The 18,655-nt window shown below is 43.2% G+C and overlaps 1 protein-coding gene across 1 annotated transcript in view; it reads left to right on the top strand.

The window, feature by feature from the left end:
- Positions 1-18,655, top strand: part of LOC121693559 (utrophin-like) — a 24,160-nt gene extending 5,505 nt beyond the window's left edge. Inside the window, exons 5-17 of the mRNA XM_042073091.1 lie at positions 823-889; positions 1,909-1,969; positions 3,081-3,142; positions 5,078-5,152; positions 6,253-6,454; positions 7,049-7,134; positions 9,150-9,307; positions 11,853-12,019; positions 12,440-12,551; positions 12,923-13,059; positions 14,963-15,001; positions 16,535-16,606; positions 18,017-18,655. Of these exons, the coding sequence (XP_041929025.1) occupies positions 823-889; positions 1,909-1,969; positions 3,081-3,142; positions 5,078-5,152; positions 6,253-6,454; positions 7,049-7,134; positions 9,150-9,307; positions 11,853-12,019; positions 12,440-12,551; positions 12,923-13,059; positions 14,963-15,001; positions 16,535-16,606; positions 18,017-18,212 (1,434 nt within the window). The 3' untranslated portion in view covers positions 18,213-18,655. The remainder of the gene's footprint in view (positions 1-822; positions 890-1,908; positions 1,970-3,080; positions 3,143-5,077; positions 5,153-6,252; positions 6,455-7,048; positions 7,135-9,149; positions 9,308-11,852; positions 12,020-12,439; positions 12,552-12,922; positions 13,060-14,962; positions 15,002-16,534; positions 16,607-18,016) is intronic.

The raw sequence follows: 18,655 nt of genomic DNA, 5'->3' as shown, positions 1-18,655 counted from the left end.
ATGCATGCCTCTGTGACAGTAATGCTTGAAGTGAAAGCATTGATTGCTTTAAAATCCCTGTGCTATGTCTGAGCGCGGAGAGTCACCCATTGTTTCCTAGTGTGTACATTATTTAATGTCCTTGTCTGGCCGTTTTGATGAGTGTGTGGCTCAGACGGCCCCTGGAGACTTGGCTGGCGCAGCATGACGACCTTCTCCATTGATTCGGGAGTTTGGAGGACAGCGATCATTCAGCTCCCCAGAGATCACTTTAGCCCTTACAGCCCAGCGCGAGCTCACCTCTGTCTCCAGGGCCGAGAGTTCTCAGAACCCCGGCTCTCACACTGACAGAAAAACCTCCATCAGACATTTTTGTGGATCATCGATTTTTTTTTTTTTTTTTTAAGGATTTGTAGTTTGTGTAACCCAGATAGCAGAAGTCCTGTGTGGTCACCTGGCTGGTAGTGGTTGGCACGGCGATGTTTCTCTGACACCTGTGCAGTGTGAGGAAGGGAGTTTTCTGACCCGACCCATATTCGGATGGGTCCTGTCTGGTTCGATCAGAGGTGTCTGGCTGTCTCATCACGGATCCCTCCGGAGGCCGGCCTTCACCTCTCCGTGTCCACAGCATTCATCATCTTCACTTTCAACCTTTCAGCCTTCCGCCTCCCTCTCTCTCAGCTGATGATAGCCATTTTGAATGCAGTTCTTTTGTCTTCTGGCTTTGCCATTGTTTTCAGCAGACCATGACAGGATTTGTTCTTTTGTGTGTGCCTTGTCCTCTCTGCAGACATCTGCCGAGGATTTAGAAAGTAATTTCTGTCTCTCCTTGACTGCCATCAGGGAGAAAATGGAAATGGACCCATTAGGCCTCTGCAGCCGACACCCCTGTCCCAGGAGTTCCTGTCCAGTAAGCACAACTACTGACACCCCAAGTTTTTATTCATCCTGATTTTCCCCTGTGATTTTAAATAAATATTAATCATCCATTGAATATTCAATTATTCATTCAATTCAACTAATTCAAGATTTTTAATCATTAAGTATTTGAATTTTATCTTGACCATCATTAAATATTTACAACTTAATTATATTTGCTGATGTGGGTTTTAATGAGGAGATTTCAGGTTAAAATATTAAGAGCTGCAGATAACAGCTAATGCAGCTTAATATCTAATGGTTAAGCTCTATTTTTCCACTGTACTGTAGAAAGTCTCTTTGATGTCGGCAGCCCAGTGTTTGTAACGGCCCATGTCCTTCTCTGGACAGATTTTCCCCTCAGAAACGAAATGACGCATGTCCTCTGTTTACCCAAGGCCCGCCCCGCGACATGACAGGCAGATTGATTAGAGGGTGTTGGGTGTCGTGCATACAAATACCTGGCATGTGGGAACCAATCAATACTCTCGCACTGTGGGCGAGAAGCACAGTACGCCACACAGGATCCGGGCCAGAAAAGTCACAAGGGGTACAGCCATCATATCTTGTCAGTGAGGACTGTTGATCTGACCTCCAAAACAGTATAGGCAACTCTAAACAACTTTATTATTAAGTCACCAGTCATGGGGATGCAGCTTAGCTCAGTGCAGTCTTCTGCTCCTCACGGGCCATCAAACAACATTAAACTTTTCCCTCCCTGCTTTCCCCTCAGTCTCCCTGCTTTTGAAGTAACATCACACATCCCTCTTTGAGTGTTGGCTTGCTGGCAGACATGCATGGAGGGGTGTGTGACTCAGGCTTCCCAATTTTTTAAGACCTGCACCCTCCAGCCAAATCATGGGCTTGTCGGGCTGTTTTCACTAGTTAAAATTCACAAGATAGCAGTAGCAGTTCCCCCGAAAATTTAGAGTGGAATAGACCTCCCTAATATTAAGAGGCACTTTCTGTGTCTCCCATAAATACTCGTAAACACTTCCTCTCTTTTTGCAGCTTCGGTGCAGTTCCCATGGCAACGGGCAGTCACCCAGAACAACGTTCCATATTACATCAAGTGAGTTCTTACCTTTGTCCCTTCCATCATCCATCTCCCTGCGCTGTTGTGCAGCATGGAGGATTACAGCATCAGCCAGGGCAGCCACTGTGTTTTGCTGTGTCATTGCTGTCGTGCACCCACAGGGCTTTGAGTAAAACATCTTTTACTGTGGCAAAAAAACGAGAAAAAGAAATTCACAACAATACTTGGCCCACCCAACGTATGTGATGCTTTATGAAGGCATATATTGGGTGTGAGTGATGTTTTTTATGTGCGGTGTAAAATGGTTGACTCAGCGCAACGGCATTAAAACTGAGGGTTAATCAGGGGTCAGGATGACTCCCGGCTGAAGAGACAGAGTACCCAGCCATGTGGTGTTTGGGTTCAGTAAAATATAAATCTTGCATCAGCGGCGGCCCAGCCCATGGCCCTTATTTACAGCACTGCTGTTAGTCCCCCAATGAGTGCTTTTAGCCAGTCTCCATAAATGACAATGCAGTCCACTAAAACATTATAAAGCATGTTTTTTATTCAGTGGATGAGCGCATTTAGGCAAAGTAAATGAGGAGATATTTTTCAGAATTCCACACTATGAGGTAAACAGAAGTTGATTCAAAGACCGCTGTTCATGAGCAGCAGCATCGATCTTCTTTGTTTTCAAGTAGCAGGAAATTCATGTGTAACCGTCGCCGACTCTATACACGATGTGATTAGCCTGATAGAAGTTTAATTTTTCCAGCTCGCAAGCCAACGGAGAGTTGCTAGACTACCCTGGCTGCAAATTTCATTTGCTGCCACTAGGGTGCGTCTAGATTTCTAGGCTAAATAATAATAATAATAATAATAATAATATCCTTTACTGTGGAAATTTGTCTTTGGCTTCATAATAAGACACAAATGGACACAATCAATACACAATAAATACAGTAATAAATAACGCACACACACAACACAGACAGCAGAGGTTATATGGAAATATAAAATATGCAAATACTATTTGTAAACAGGATATTGCAGAGCTCATTGCAATTGTATAAAAGAATCCAAACAAAGCACATCTATAAATCATAACTTATTAACATCTCATTTTCATTTACTGTTTTCCCCTCTTTTCTGTACCTCTTTACAGTCATGAGCTGCAGACCACCACTTGGGACCATCCAAAAGTGACACAGCTGTTCCACTCTATGGGTAAGCCCATTAAATTAACATGAACAAATATTAGGTCATACATCTTTGGAGAAAACGAGCTTGAACCCAACACTATATTTATTCTTTTCTGTCTATGTATGGGAATGTTTAAAGTTCTGTTAACAACTTAAGCTACCGGACTGGATTCAGTTTTAATGTAATAATACGCTGTTAAAGAGCCTTTGTGTTATAGTAATAAAGTCTTATCCTGTACCTAGATTTGTGTAATAGCAGGTCTATTTGCCATGCTTAGATGGATTCCATTTCCTGTGCTCTATGGACCTGGAAGTGGCCCAATTACCTGTTGAGAAGTGGAACACTAACTTAATTGACTTTAAATTGTGATGTGGCTGACAGTCTGTCAGGCATCACCTTTGCAAGAATTCATCTTGCTGAGCTAGCTGCTCTCTTCCACAGTGGCAGTACACCAGGTCAAAGGCTTGACCCTTCACACTGTGGCTTGGGGAAGACACAACCTATACAGTTCAATTGTGCCTGAATTGTTTTCCCAGTTGAATTCTGTCTAAATAGTGTCTGATTTGGTGTCAAAATGAGGGCATAAATGTAACTCTCCGTGAAGATAAAACACAGCCTGAAGACAACCTGTTGCTAATGCTGTATTGAATATCATGATGAGACGCAGTGAAGTGGAGGCTGGCATTTGTCCTCAGCTTGACATAGCACCAATCACCTTTGCTATTTTTGTAGACAAACTGCACTACCACTTTAATATCCTGTGGAATCGTGGATGTGCGATCAGTTTGTAATGTTTCAAATGCTCTCCACAATAACCCACATGACATCAACAACACACCCATATCCACAGGCATGTCTCCACATAACCCACATGACATCAACAACACACCCATATCCACAGGCATGTCTCCAGGCATGTATTCATATGTTGTGCATGACTGAAGACATCTCATCAACTGTGAATTAACAAGGTCTATCTGATTAATCATATCATAATATGTTTTGATGCAAAATAATGTTATGTTTATTTATTTATTAAGAATAACATCAAATCAAATAATATGAAAATACATTTTAACAGATTGGTGGTTATTGGATTCTGGATTATAAATCCAATCCAGTGATGTCAGTGGCCTGTGTAATGGCAGTGCTCAGTGATGGGGATAATCCTGACAGTGATGATTCCTCCTGGTAATTGCGCTGTCTGTGTTGGGCCATTCAATAACACTGGCTTGCTTGTGGGCACGGGACCACAGTAAATAACTTGAGCTACAGAGGCTTAGAGGCCATACGGATGCTGAGCATGTCTAGCTGTGGAATGAGATCTGTCCCTGTGATGATGATGAAGTTGTGTCACTTGTGCAGCATGTCTTACAAAGAGGCGACAATATATTGCTACACTAATAGAACGGAGTTGAAATTCCTGTGCTGTGAATTGAATGAGTGAAGGGTCTCTGCCAAGGAGCCTATGATGTCTCGCTCAGGTAACATGATTCAGAGAGCACATTGTAATACAATCCTCTGTTCTTCTGGGAGATTCCCCCCCCCCCCCCCCCCCCATATCATACAGTCAGTCTTTACTAAATTAGTATTCCACTTCTCCAAATGCAGCCTTAGAGTGCTTACATTTTAGAAAGGGAGTATGAGGACTACAAATATATTTAACATGATATGCTGCTGGCTATTTAGACAGACTGGGCGATGTCCAGATCCATAGAGCATCACCTAGGGGTCATCCCTCCGTTAGTTCTACAACAGAAGATTAAAATGCAGAAACGAGATGCATGATTAATGTCTTAAAGATTACTTGCTGGCATTACCTGCTGTTGGTACTGGCAGCATTTCTAACTTTTGTCAACAAGGCAACACACTCCACTAATCACTAATGCCAGAAATGTACAGTAAACAGAGATGCTGTTGTTTGTCTGCATATATCTTCCATGTGATGTTGCCCTCCAGCTGATCTGAACCACGTGAGGTTTTCCGCCTACCGAACAGCAATGAAGACACGCAGGCTGCAGAAGGCCCTGTGCTGTAAGTGATGCCTCCCTGCTATGCTCTCCGAAGCAAATAAAACAACTTGCAACACAATCGATATGTGCAATCACTTATAACGGGCCAGAGAGGTAGGGGGTCACAGCCAAGATCAAGCAGCTATACTCATAGGCTTCAGAACAACTCATGCACCCAGATTAACAATGGCACGGCGGATCTCACATTCCTCATGGCAAAAAAATATGAAGAAGCATTTGGCACATAATTAAGAGCAGCAGCCTCCATTAGCTATGGTGAGTCCCTGCAAATCACTTGAGGAGGTGAAAAACAACTCAGTCAGCACCCTCAGTGAAGTGCTCACACAAGAGAGTGTGTGAGCTGGCTGTCTGGCTGTTGCAGGGCACAGTGAACACACAAAGCTACAATACATAGCCTTGCTCATTAAGATTTTCTCTTTGCTTAATAATTATGTCTGGCTTTAGAATTATTCCACAGAGTTAAGGGAATACATTACCTGGTCGTTAAAGGGAAGACAAATTAACATAGCATTAGTTTGTGTGTTTTTGATTGTTTTTTGGCTTTTGCATTTAGATTAAATAGAAGAAAGATGTTGAAGTGTGGTGAATTTACTGTAAAATGAGTTGCACAAATCAAAATGGCTTTGAGCGCAAGGGTGCACATTCCCATCACCCCCCACCCCACTCCCCAAAACTCCTCACATCTCTTACCCCGCACGTCCTTCTTATCCATACTGGCCAGCGTCTCCCTTCAACTCCCCGTCAAAGATCTCAGCAGCTGGCAGCTGGACCCGGCGAGCCAGAGCGCTGTCACATTATGGAGTCCCAGGCGCGACAGCCAAACAGGACTTTTTAATTAGTGAACACGGGGAGCCCAGCGAGGAAATGAGGATTCATCCATTCAGCCTTCCCCACGCGCGGGCACCATCATTGGACTGGCCCTGATTGGGTTATGCTCGGATAGCTTTCATTAATATGCGTTGAGTGAATGTCATTAAGGGAAGGTCCCTTAGGAGGTGGGCAAAAAGAGGAGAAAATGAGATTTTGCGTTGAATTAGGTGTGTATGTGTGTGTGTGTGTGTGTGTGTGTGTATGTGTGTATGTGTGTGTGTGTGTTTGCAGTGGACCTGTTAGACCTGGGCATGGCCCAAAGTGTCTTTGACCAGCACCAGCTGACCCAGAACGGAGAGTTCCTGGATGTAGCTGACATTGTGAGTTGTCTGGGGTCCATCTACAGCAGGCTGGAACAGAAGCATCCTGACCTGGTCAACATGCCCCTCTGTGTGGACATGTGCCTAAACTGGCTGCTGAACGTCTATGACATGTACGTGCTCTTCTGCTCTCAACACTACATTAGACTGGACCAGTATATGGGCCATCTTCAAAAGAGGATTTTTTTAAGAAATTCAGAAAGGTTTATAATAAATTCACGGATATGACATTGTTATATTGTAGGAGGACAGTAATTGTATTTCAGTATAGAAAGTCCTTACTACACAAATGGTGAAGACAAACTAAACCAATATTTTTTTCAAATAGCTTTTAAGCAATGCATATTGATAACAGATTGCATGTCAACAACTGCAAAATAAAAATGAAAAGTCCTTGCTATTATTTGTACTTTGTAAAATGACTGATCTACAGATAATTCCAAGTCTATAACATCCATATACATAATCCAACCATGTCTCTGGCTCTTGTATAGTGTAATGTATGGTTTAGGATTGGCTGCCAAAAGGCGATTGTGTTAGATGTGTTGCACATGAGTTATGCATTTACTCTGTAGCTTGAATTTTAAAGGGCACCTTGATAAAAAAAAAAGATGTTCCACAGGATAAACCCAATCCTCATAAAACAAAATGAAGTGCCTGTTCAACAAAAGCTTTGGATGGTTTCATGGGGTCATTTTTCTCTGCAGAGGAAGAAGTGGGAAGGTGCGGGCGCTGTCCATGAAGATCGGTCTCCTTTCGCTCTCCAAAGGACACCTGGAGGATAAGTACAAATGTAAGTTGTAACATCCTTATAATTCATGAACTATCGGCTTGGTCTTGCAAGGTGCCAAAAATCAATAGACTAAAAGTATGCATAGAATAGAACAGTAGAGATGTGCCATTTGGAAAATGTTGACAACTTAGGTGTGTTCATTTAGCAAATGCTTTTATCCGAGCCAATTTATATTTATGTACATTTATGTTTTATGTATATGTGCTTCCTGCCTATGAGCCCATGTCTCTGCCAGTCCAGTTATAGAAAATGTCCAGATTATGTTGAGACTGCTTTTCTGCATTTCTCTAGTTCAAATCAGTGCTGTAATGTCAAATTTAGCTTAAATGTTTACCATCACCACCCAAATGAGCTTTCCTCCCCCTATCCTATTTCCTCCATCGGAATAGTGTGCTCTTGACTATTAGAGTCTCAATGGGGTTCTGCTGCTTCCAAATCATCCAAAACAGTAGGCCTACATACAAAGTAAATGAAAACGTTAGAGAGTGCATGCATTTTGCCACCCGCCATGCGAAACAACCCTACATGCATTAGATAAGATCAAAATTGCCTGTGAACAGATGAGGCAGGAGAAAGGAATTTTAAAGAGAAAGGAACATCAGTGGCAAGTGATGTGCATCCTGATGCTTTCGGATGTCTGAAACCAGGACAGCTTTATACATGGGGTTGCCCTAGGGCAGTGGTGGGCAAACTGCGGCCCGCGGGCCGGATCCGGCCCGCCAAGCACTTTCATCCGGCCCGCCGAGCATTTCATTTAGTTATCAGGCTACTCGCTATTTTTTTCCTGCGATAGAGACGATGTTGGTTAGCTTTACTGCAAACTGCTTTTCACTCTCCTTAGATAACGTTTACAATGTCAATGTCAAAACATCATGTTAAATAGAGATAACATCATGTTAAACTAAGTTAACTCTTAGTTATCTCCTTTGCAGGTTCCAGCTGGCTTGTGATTGTTGATAACTGATATCTCCTTCTTATAAGAAAGATTTAAAAGGAAATCATAAAGGCAACAGTAGTTCCCACTACTGACCATTTAAAAACTGTGAGAGGGCCCAGCCATAGGTACAGCACTAGCCATAGTGGAGCAGGCAGAAGATCATTGAGAAATAAACGTGAATTAAAGCGACTGTCTTAAAGCGACAGTGCACAATTTATACATTTGTTAAACAGCATACAATTAGCAGTATTTTTAAGCAATTAATATTTTAAAACAAATACTTTTCATACTAAATTATAGGCTATAAAAAATGTATTTTTTTATGCGTGAGCCGTTGGGGGGGGGGGTGGGGGGTTGTTGTGCGGCCTGCTGGCCAATTTTCAAAACCCAATGTGGCCCTTGAGCCAAAAAGTTTGCCCACCCCTGCCCTAGGGAGACGATTGTTAAAAGTAATTAATTATTTATCTATGCAACTTTTCAATCATTTCAGTGTTTGGAACCATTGAGTTGACAGGGATATAGATCACTTTGATTCCACTGATATTTAGCTTTTTGCTCTAAAATAATGCATCTTTTCTTCCATGGCTGTTGGGATAATACTAATAGCATTTAGTGCTCCATTTTCTCTGTCTTTGTGTGTTTCTGCTGGTGAACATTCCATCTGTCATAGCATACATGTTTGACTGTGGGAATCAAGTGTTTGATATGGTGGTAGAGCATTATTAACTGAGAGATACATCCAGCCTTTTCTTGGTTTTTATCAGATAATTATCAAGGGAGAACCACTCACTGTGTCATTTATTCTATTCAGTTGTATTTATTCTATACTTTAACTTGTGATTTTTTATATCTCTACTCATTTGCTACTTGATTGGGGTTTAGGATTCTCGCCTGCATCACTATACATTTTGGTGTTAGTGTTTGGAATGATTTCATGTAGTAATTTCACCATTACTATTCCTGCATGGATGGTGACCTCAGATCCATGACCGACACTATATGAATAAAGTCATTATATACCTGCTGTCAGGTGGATGTGCCCCCTTCTCACCTCTGACCTCTGACCCCTTCCCTCTAGACCTCTTCTGTCAGGTGGTGGCCCCGGGGGAATCATGTGACCAGCGGGGGCTGGCCCTGCTCCTGAGCGCCTCCCTCCAGATCCCGCAGCAGCTAGACGAGGCGTCCGCCTTCGGAGAGGGCAACGTGGAGCCCAGCGTACGCAGCTGCCTCCAGCTGGTAAAGCGAGAGCCCGAGGCGCCAGGAGACCCCGTTAGCGAGGGTCACCTGGCTGCCGTTGCAATTTTACACCGACAGCATCACAAGTAGGGACCCCTAAAGCTTCATATAGGCATGCGACATCGATATGCGGCTCCTTCACCACTGGGGACAATCCAGTGACAGATGTACAGACCGTCTCTAAGACAAAAAAGAAATTCATTTATGTAATTTCTCTCTGAGTAAATCCATACTAGCCTACTGTAATATTTTGGCTGTCTGCAGTTGAGCACGCGTCGCTGCTGTTGGTGTCAACCCCTTTGCGGACGGAGATTAGATTATTCATAAACGAGGAACTGTGTGTGTGAGAGAAAGCAACGATGCCGTTGGAGGCACTGGAGATTAACTCAAGTTGTTTTCAAGGTCTTTATAATGAAAGGAAAGAAGTTCTAGAAGAAAGATATTTTCCAGTCAGTTTGTTCGAATTCTCCCGAGTTAGATAAAGTGCATATATTGGGCCACATTTCATGTGGTGTCAACAGGTATATTCGAGAGCTTTTTGCAACCCTTATTTCCTTGGGGGAGTGAACAGGAGCCAGAACCTCTCTATTTGGTCTCATAAAATGGCAGTATGGGTTAAAGCGAGAGATATTTTTCTGCTGTGAATCGATTGCCTTAAATTGAAGTGAAAAGATGAAACAGAATGGAAGTAAGCCGCTGGGAGGAGACGGCATCACACAGTCTGTCCCCCTCTTCAGGACGTGTTTGTACAACTCCTCACAGCCACAGGGGAACTCGCATCCGCTTTGGGAGCCCAACAAATCCCAAAGATTTATTCACAGCCCTACCCATAATGCTCTCTGATGAAGTGCCTATGACAGAGAGCGCCCTGGTGGCTGTATTGGAATATTTATATATCTTGAGAGGACTCTTCTCTATGTCACTCCTGTGACTCCCTCTTTCTCGTTCCTTTCTCTCCCTCTATCATTCCCTTGATTCTCTCTCTCTCTCTCTCTCACACACATACTCCTTCTCATTCTGTCTTCTGCTCTCTCTTTCTCCTTCTCTTTTTAAGTTTTCCCTACATCTCTCTCTCTCTCTGTGCTTTACTCTCACCACACCACAGCTCATTCCATTTAATGTTGCATGTAATGAAGGAGGTGCCTCCTGATAGCCAAGCTCTTTATGGCCTGCCGGTAATTGATCCATAACTGGAGAAGCAGTTTTAATGCAGCTTTAGGAGAGAGGGGAACGATCGACTTCAGTGTGATAGAGCGCAGGGTTAAAATTAGCAATGGCCCCTACGCTAACCCCTTGTTAGCAAGGTTACTCTGGGACACAGTCTGAGTTTGGAGATTTTTTTTAGAAAGCTGGCATATCAGTTCACAACAGGCGTGGAGTTGGCATGTGGTGTCAGATGTTGTTTCAGCGCCGTCTTTGTGGCATATTGAGAAGCTATTATGTTTTCATTTCGAGCAGATCCTCAGATTTCCCTCCAGAGTTGCTCTTTATACAATTCTCGTGCGTGACATGAGAGAGGCGATAAAGCTTCTGCCAAGCCAGGTGTTTTCAGAGAAGGTTAATTGCAGTCGTGCTCACAAATAATGAGTAGCCAGTGGGAATTGTCTGATTTTTTCCTCAATGTGGCCAGTGTGTTCTCTCTGGCTACTGCCAATGAAGGTGAGCCAAAAATTTCCAAATTCCATCAAATGCCACAGAATGTAATGGATCGCTGGGTTACACTTCACTTGACAGTATCGACATCATAGATATATATCTATGATTGACTTAGGAGTGACATGACACTGTCATGAATGTGTCATAAACAAATCATAAACGTTTATGACATAATGCTTCTGTTATTAAGTGACATTCGGTTTTTGTCATAACAAGTTAGGGTTAGGATTAGGGTTAGGAATAGAGTTAGAGTTAGGATTAGGGTTAGAGTTAGGATTCATGTATCATGACAGTGTTGATACTGTCAAGTAGTGTTACCGATCGCTGTATGAATTGCCTTTATCTTAAATAGTGGTCAAAATGTATAGAATTTGCAACAAGTTGGGACACACATGTAAGCCTCAGTACAATAACACTTTTCCTGAATTTGTTATAATAAATTTTATTTGTTATAAATAAAACTTATTTTGTTGTGGGTGCAGGATATGTTCAGTCAGGTTTGTGAACCTACAATCAACCACATCTGCTGCTTTGCTTTACAACTTGAATGCCAGTATGGGAGTTTGCAACCTGGCTAATACTATTCCTTGGCGCGCAGTTTTGCGCATTTTATTCAGCCAGAATAAGATGCAAGAATGATTTAACCTTCTCTGTAGCATGCTTAGCAATTCCACTGAACAGCTGCATAACTGATGTCAAGGGGAAGCCAAAGCCGTTATGAGTTTAACAGACTAAGTCCAGTTTTACCAGACTGGCTCAGGAGCTAATCCCTAATTGCCATCTTTTTGTCAGCAACTAAGATAGAACAAAACTTTATATTTTGTTCTGCGAAGACACGATTCCTCTTGACTGCCAAACATGCCCAGCGAGTGTGTTGTGTGCCCTGCAGGTGGGCAGTGATGGGGAAATTGACCTGGAGCAGTTTGTGGACTGGATGCAGCTGGAGCCCCAGGCCATGGTGTGGCTGCCGGTGCTCCACCGGGTGGTGTCAGCCGAGAGCGCTCGGCACCAGGCCCGCTGCAACATCTGCAGGGAGTGCCCCATGCTGGGCTTCAGGTACAACCTGCACAGCACAGCCTGGACCTTACTGGACAGTGAATCACATCATTATAGACACTGGTTCTTTAGACAGTGTGTGGGTTCACCACTAAAAGAAGAGTTTTTCACTTCAACATAGCAAACTCTGTAGTATAAGTATTCAACGTGAGTACAGTGTAGATGTAAGCATTCAGCAACAGTAAAATGATGGACAGCAAAGCCTGGACCTCGTTGAATTATATTTTGCTCTACTTTACACACATCCCTGAATGCATAAACACACATCAGGCAGCTCCAGTTTGAAGGCAGCATTAATCAGCACACGACAATCAAATTAATCTGTGATACAGGAGTCGTTTATTCTTCATGAATTGAATTAGATTTTTTGCCTCTATATCTTGCTGTTATACTGAAGTCTGTTTCATATCTGTATTTAAGGTATCGCAGCCTGAAGCACTTTAACTATGATGTGTGCCAAAACTGTTTCTTCTCGGGAAGGACAGCAAAGGGACATAAGCTGACCTACCCCATGGTGGAGTACTGTACCCCAGTGAGTTTTCGCCGCAACTTCCTTTCTCGTTTTTTCCTCCTTTCACTACATCTTTCTCTCTCTCTCCGTCATGCTGTCTACTTTTCTCCAATTTTCAAAAGGTACAAGTAAAGCTGACCAGAAGCATTGACTTCAGATCATATTAGACGGAAGCTTGTTTTTTTTCCCCACAACTGCAAAACGCCTTAGTAACCTTTTACAGACTTGTGTGTTCACCATGTACAAGCTTAAGTGCTTTAACATTTTAAGAGCTGAAATAGGCAAGAACAAGGGCAAGTCAATTCAGGCCCCAGACAATATAATGTGCCAATATGTATTTCACACAATTGGCCCTGCATTCTCCACAAGCTAAAAGCTCTCTCTCCTTTTAGACCACTTCTGGAGAGGATGTGCGTGACTTCACCAAAGTGCTGAAGAACAAGTTTCGATCAAAGAAGTACTTTGCCAAGCACCCACGGCTGGGCTACCTGCCAGTGCATCTTTTCCTGGAGGAGGACAGTATGGACATGTGAGAGCTGTGGGAAGCATCATAACTATACGCAGAGGAAACCTTACAGATATACTCTACAATGCATTTGGTCTTTTTAGATTTGTTTTTCTTATAATATTACTGTATAAGTATAAGTATATATACTTTTTTGATCCCGTGAGGGAAATTTGGTCTCTGCATTTATCCCAATCCGTGAATTAGTGAAACACACACAGCACACAGTGTACACACAGTGAGGTGAAGCACACACTAATCCCGGCGCAGTGAGCTGCCTGCATCAACAGCGGCACTCGGGGAGCAGTGAGGGGTTAGGTGCCTTGCTCAAGGGCACTTCAGCCGTGCCTACTGGTCAGGGTTCGAACCGGCAACCCTCCGGTTACAGGTCCGAAGTGCTAACCAGTAGGCCACGGCTGTAAAAAGGTTTTCCAATAATCTAGCCAATCTATGACTTGCTCCACCATATATAACCATAAGGCCTACAGACAGACAGATAGATGGATAGATAGATAGATAGATTATGCTGAGGTATCATAATTGCTTTCATTACTTCAAGGTTATATTGGCTTATGGGATACTTCTCATGGGTACGGACATTCATTTTAATATAATTTTAATGGCAAAACTAGTTTATTTATGAATATATTATTTTAGTTAAAATGCCAAGCATAACCAAGTGTAACCTTAAAAACAACATTGTGGTTTGAGTATATGCTAAATTGCTTAAGTCACTGTGGCCATGGAATTTTATCATTCTTTGCTGACTTCTTTTTTCCCCCCTAAAATCCATCCACCATAAATCTGTGCTTTTAGAGCATAATTCCTCAATTCTCAACTCCAGTGATATTTTCAGTGCTGCCGTATGACTGGCACTTTGACTCCGACTTTCTGTGAAATGAAATCCCATCCGTGGTGAATGGGGGCGGAGGGAAAAAAACCTCCCGATTGGCTCTGTGTCTTTCCATTGCTGCGTCCGTGTTGTGTCTCCGGCAGCCAACGTCAGGGCTATTCATTCGTCTCCTCAGCTGTGGCACTCCTGTGTCAACGAACAAATGGCTCCCTCCCTCTGGTGGATTTGCATGTAATTACAGAAGCAATCAGTCGTCTGTTTAGGGAGACCAGCAGGGGAAATGAGAGGACAGGACATTTATCATTCTCTCGCTGTTTAGTGTCCTTTCGTCTTCAATTGCAACAGCTGTTCTCCTTTCATCTGTCCTCTTTGTCACATATCTCTACGCATACAATTCTTTTGTTGTTGTTTATGTGGTGGAGTTTTGTTTTTTTGATTATTTCTGTGAGTTTTGGACTTTCACATCTTAAATGTTTCCATGTGCAATATCCAATACAGTTTACTTTCATATTCAGGAGCAGAGAGGTTGTATCAGGTTGTGTCTGATGTGGTCAGCTGGCTATATTTGGACATGTATACGGGCATGCGGGCAGGCTGACACACAATTAGACAGACAGGTTGACATGCAGGTAGACAGGTAGACAGGTAGACGAGCAGGCTGTTGCGCTCATGTGGCCTGGCAGCCGGTGGGTGGAAGAGTAGGTATTCCCCTTGCGCATTAATTCAGTGTGGGTCTGTGTGTGTGTGTGTGTGTTTGTTTGTGTGAATGTGTGTGTGTGAATGAGTGTATGTGTGTGTGTGTGTGAATGTGAGTGTGTGTGTGTGTGTGTGTGTGTGTGTGTGTGTGTGTGTGTGTGTGTGTGTGTGTGTGTGTGTGTGTGTGTGTGTTTGTGTGTGTGTGTGTGTGTGTGTGTGTGTGTGTGTGTGTGAGAATGTGTGTGTGTGAATGAGTGTATGTGTGTGTGTGTGTGTGTGTGAATGTGAGTGTGTGTGTGTGAGTGTGTGTGTGTGTGTGTGTGTAGCTCATGCTGTGGCTGTCTCCTCTAACATTTGCTCTCTATTTGTGTCTCCCAGGCCAGTCCCTCTTCTCCGCATGTGCCCAGAACAGTACGAGTGAGTGGGACTCTCATCTGCACCTGTCATACATACATGTCTCACCTCCACATGCTGCTGTCATACATACATGTCTCACCTCCACATGCTCCTCCCATACATGCATGTCTCACCTCCACATGCTTCTCCCATACATACATGTCTCACCTCCACATGCTTCTCTCATACATGTCTCACCTCCACATGCTCCTCCCATACATACATGTCTCACCTCCACATGCTCCTCCCATACATACATGTCTCACCTCCACATGCTTCTCTCATACATGTCTCACCTCCACATGCTCCTCTAATACATACATGTCTCACCTCCACATGCTCCTCTCATACATACATGTCTCATCTTCACATGCTTCTCTAATACATACATGTCTCACCTCCACATGTTCCTCTCATACTGTACATGCATGTCTCATCTCCACATGCTCCTCCTATACATACATGTCTCACCTCCACATGCTCCTCTCTTGAGGAAGCACCACAACATCAGTGTTGTAGATATGACATTGCATGGGGTATAAATGAGTAAATTGCTTTTGTTTGCTAGTTAGCTCTCCCAAAGAAAGTTATGTTTTCAGAGCGGTCTGCTGTTCTCTTGGTTTGTTTGTGTGTGTGTGTGTTGGATTGTGCAAAAACTACCAGCCTGATTTTCATGAAACTTGGGCCAAGGAAGAAAAACCCATTACATTTTGGAGTGCATCTGATTCACAGGCTGACTCGATAGATTTAGTTTCACTTTCTCTAATGTTGCAAGATACAGCATATGGCCATGGCAGAGCTCCGTGCCCTTCAACTTGTCCTTGTGCCATTTTGCCTCAGGTGTAGGCCAACCACACATTCATTTCCACACCACACTGACCATGAATAACTATTTATGACCATCCCATACCCACTGATCCACAATACACTTCTCCATTAAAACTCCAGTATTAAAAAGTTTACAAGACTCATTTTATCTATAGATGCATGTATTGCCATACAAGGGCTCTTAGTTTGGTAAACAGTGAGTCAGTGAATGGTATAAGGCCACACGGCCTGTACACAGTATGGGATTCTGCTGACTCACTGTGCAGATGGAGAGAAAGGACACTTTATATTAGATTTAAAGAGCAGACCTAATTTACTGCCCATAAACACTTGTTATACTCCACACCATAGTGGCAATTGTGCTATCTCATATATCACTGCTATAAACTCATTATATCCCCTTTTTAAACCCCTGATTTTTTGGCACATCATATATATTTCAACAAATCGCCATTGTTTCCTCATTTGGATTTTACAGCATCCCTGATAATCCATTGGGCAGATTCTTCAGATAAAAAACAACATTAAATGCATGAATGAGTCATCAGCCCATGTAGGTGTAAACATGTGTTCAAGAAACTGCCTCAGCATCCCTCTCATTATCTCTGTCTTGAGCTGAGCCAATCATAATAACAGCCTTTGGAGAGCTACTTTATCTGAGACGGTTAGTCTGAGAGGGTGTCAGCTGTGTCTCTGTTTTGTTGTTTTTGTTTTGCCTGGTCCCAGGATGGCTCCGATAGCGGGCTGGGATCGTGCTGTCTCTGTGGAGTCCGCCTCAGCCACGGGAGCAGGAGGGGGGTGAGTCAGACCAGCGCACAGACAGACGGACAGTTAGCGTCTGGGCGGTCAGCAGCAGGGGGGTGGGGGGGGTCCAGGGCCATCACGAGTCTGTGAGGTCTTATCAAAATCCTGCACCACAGTTTATGAGATTTTTGCTTGTAAAAGATCATCGTTGTTGCTCCTGAGCTTGTGTTATTTCTTTCCGTTCCCATTATATAATAAAAGCACAAAAGGGAACAGGGCACAGCAGAGACAATAAGGGTCACGCTAGGGCTACTTCACTGTTAATTCACTCTCAGAACATTCCTTTTTAAACAACAACAAAAAAACACAATTACAGTCCACTCTCTACTTCCTTGTGTCATGCTTTGAAGCACACTATATTTTGGTCAGATTATGGTGACTTATGTCCCTATTCCAGATGGGGGTTATAGGGTGAACTAATCGTTAGAAAAAACTCATTTGCAGTCAGGTTTTTATCTCAGTTAGACTTAATTAGTTGGATAGAACTCATATTCCACCGAAGCGCCCTGTTTAATTTTGCCTTATCGTAACTAATGAGAGTATTCATCACCATAGGCTCCAGATAGCGCCCTGTTGGCGTGCCCACCTTTCCTCCCTTGCAAGTGAAAATCCTAGAGCCAAAACTCCTGAAATACCTTCAGCCTTCTCGCTATGCTCTACAGGGGCTCAGAGCAGCGGCCGGCTAGTTTGGTGTGATGACTCAGTCAAGCAGCAGCATGGACATGATATAGTAAATCCAAATTCACAGACATCTTAGATGCACACATCACTATAAAGCTCCCAAGTGATGGCCATTTTTAAGTAATGGCATACTTTTACAATTCCAAAAATAAGTTAATAAAATATGTTTTATGTATGACTACCACGTTAGATAGCCTCCTGCGGTCATCACTGTGGTTTATAAGGGTGGAGGAAATCACTGATCCATAACAGTGACTCCAAGGCTTTGTGAAATAGAAGCCAGTCAGTGTACAATGGAGTTTGAAGGAAAAACTAATTAGATTTCTGCATTGATTAAGGGATAATTAAGGGGTTTGCTAATATCACATACCAACACATTAAAGAGAAATTAAGGGAGGGTCTGGTTCCACATTAACGATCCCATAATGCATATTAAAAGAGGCATTACATAATTTCAGGTTAAATTAAGATTAATGTTACTATATTTTGAGAAGTTTTAAGGACTTCCTGTTGTTTTGGATAAACAAGTACGCCTATTCCATCTCATAGGGGATTATTTCGTCCAACTCTGTGGATTCTTATTTACTTGTGTGGATTTGGCTATTGTTCAAATGAGAGATCTCCCTGGAATCCAAATCTCTGTCTTCTTTTATTTCTCACGTCCAACTTGTCACTGTACAAACAAACCACCTCTTCTCTCCCCTCCATTCATCCCTCCCTCAGGTTTCAGGAGCACGAGTTTATCCTACCAGAGACGCACACTGCCAGCACGTCCTGCAGTCCCCTCCGCCCACAGCAAGGTGACCACCACAAACCCGGCCTCAGCTCCAGCCCCGTCAAAGGTCAAGCCATACAGTGGAGCGAGATGCCCGAGGAACCAGATGGGCTCATGTCTGCCCAGGAAGAGGAGAGTTGTTAATACAAGTCGAGCTGAGTTCTATAATGTTCCTGAGCGCAAATCGTTCCGTTGCCATTTTCGGATGGATTTATTGAACTAACAGACAGCAAGGTCATCCAGGACAAGTGACTCTGAGGTGTAAAGAGAGTGCATTAAAGTCAACATCAACTACGCAAACCCAGACTGTTGTGGTGTGTTGTGACGTCAAGTTTAACTGTGTTTGGTAATGATGAGCATTGGAATTCTACTGAAGTTCTCTGTTACCACCCAATAAAGCAGTAGCCTCCCCAGCTAGCAGTCTTAGCCGCTGCACATGACTTCCCCAGAACTGGAGGAGAATGTAAAGTATGGGCACATATCCCTCATGACTGCGCTCAGGCGACTGGCTCTGTCTTGCCTGTCTAATCAGCACATACACTTTGTTTTCTCATTGAGCACTAGAAAATAAACCTCTCATACAGTCA

Source organism: Alosa sapidissima, chromosome 19 (genome assembly GCF_018492685.1).
Source record: "Alosa sapidissima isolate fAloSap1 chromosome 19, fAloSap1.pri, whole genome shotgun sequence".
Lineage (NCBI taxonomy): Eukaryota > Metazoa > Chordata > Actinopteri > Clupeiformes > Clupeidae > Alosa > Alosa sapidissima.
This window is presented reverse-complemented; position numbering and strand designations above follow the sequence as displayed.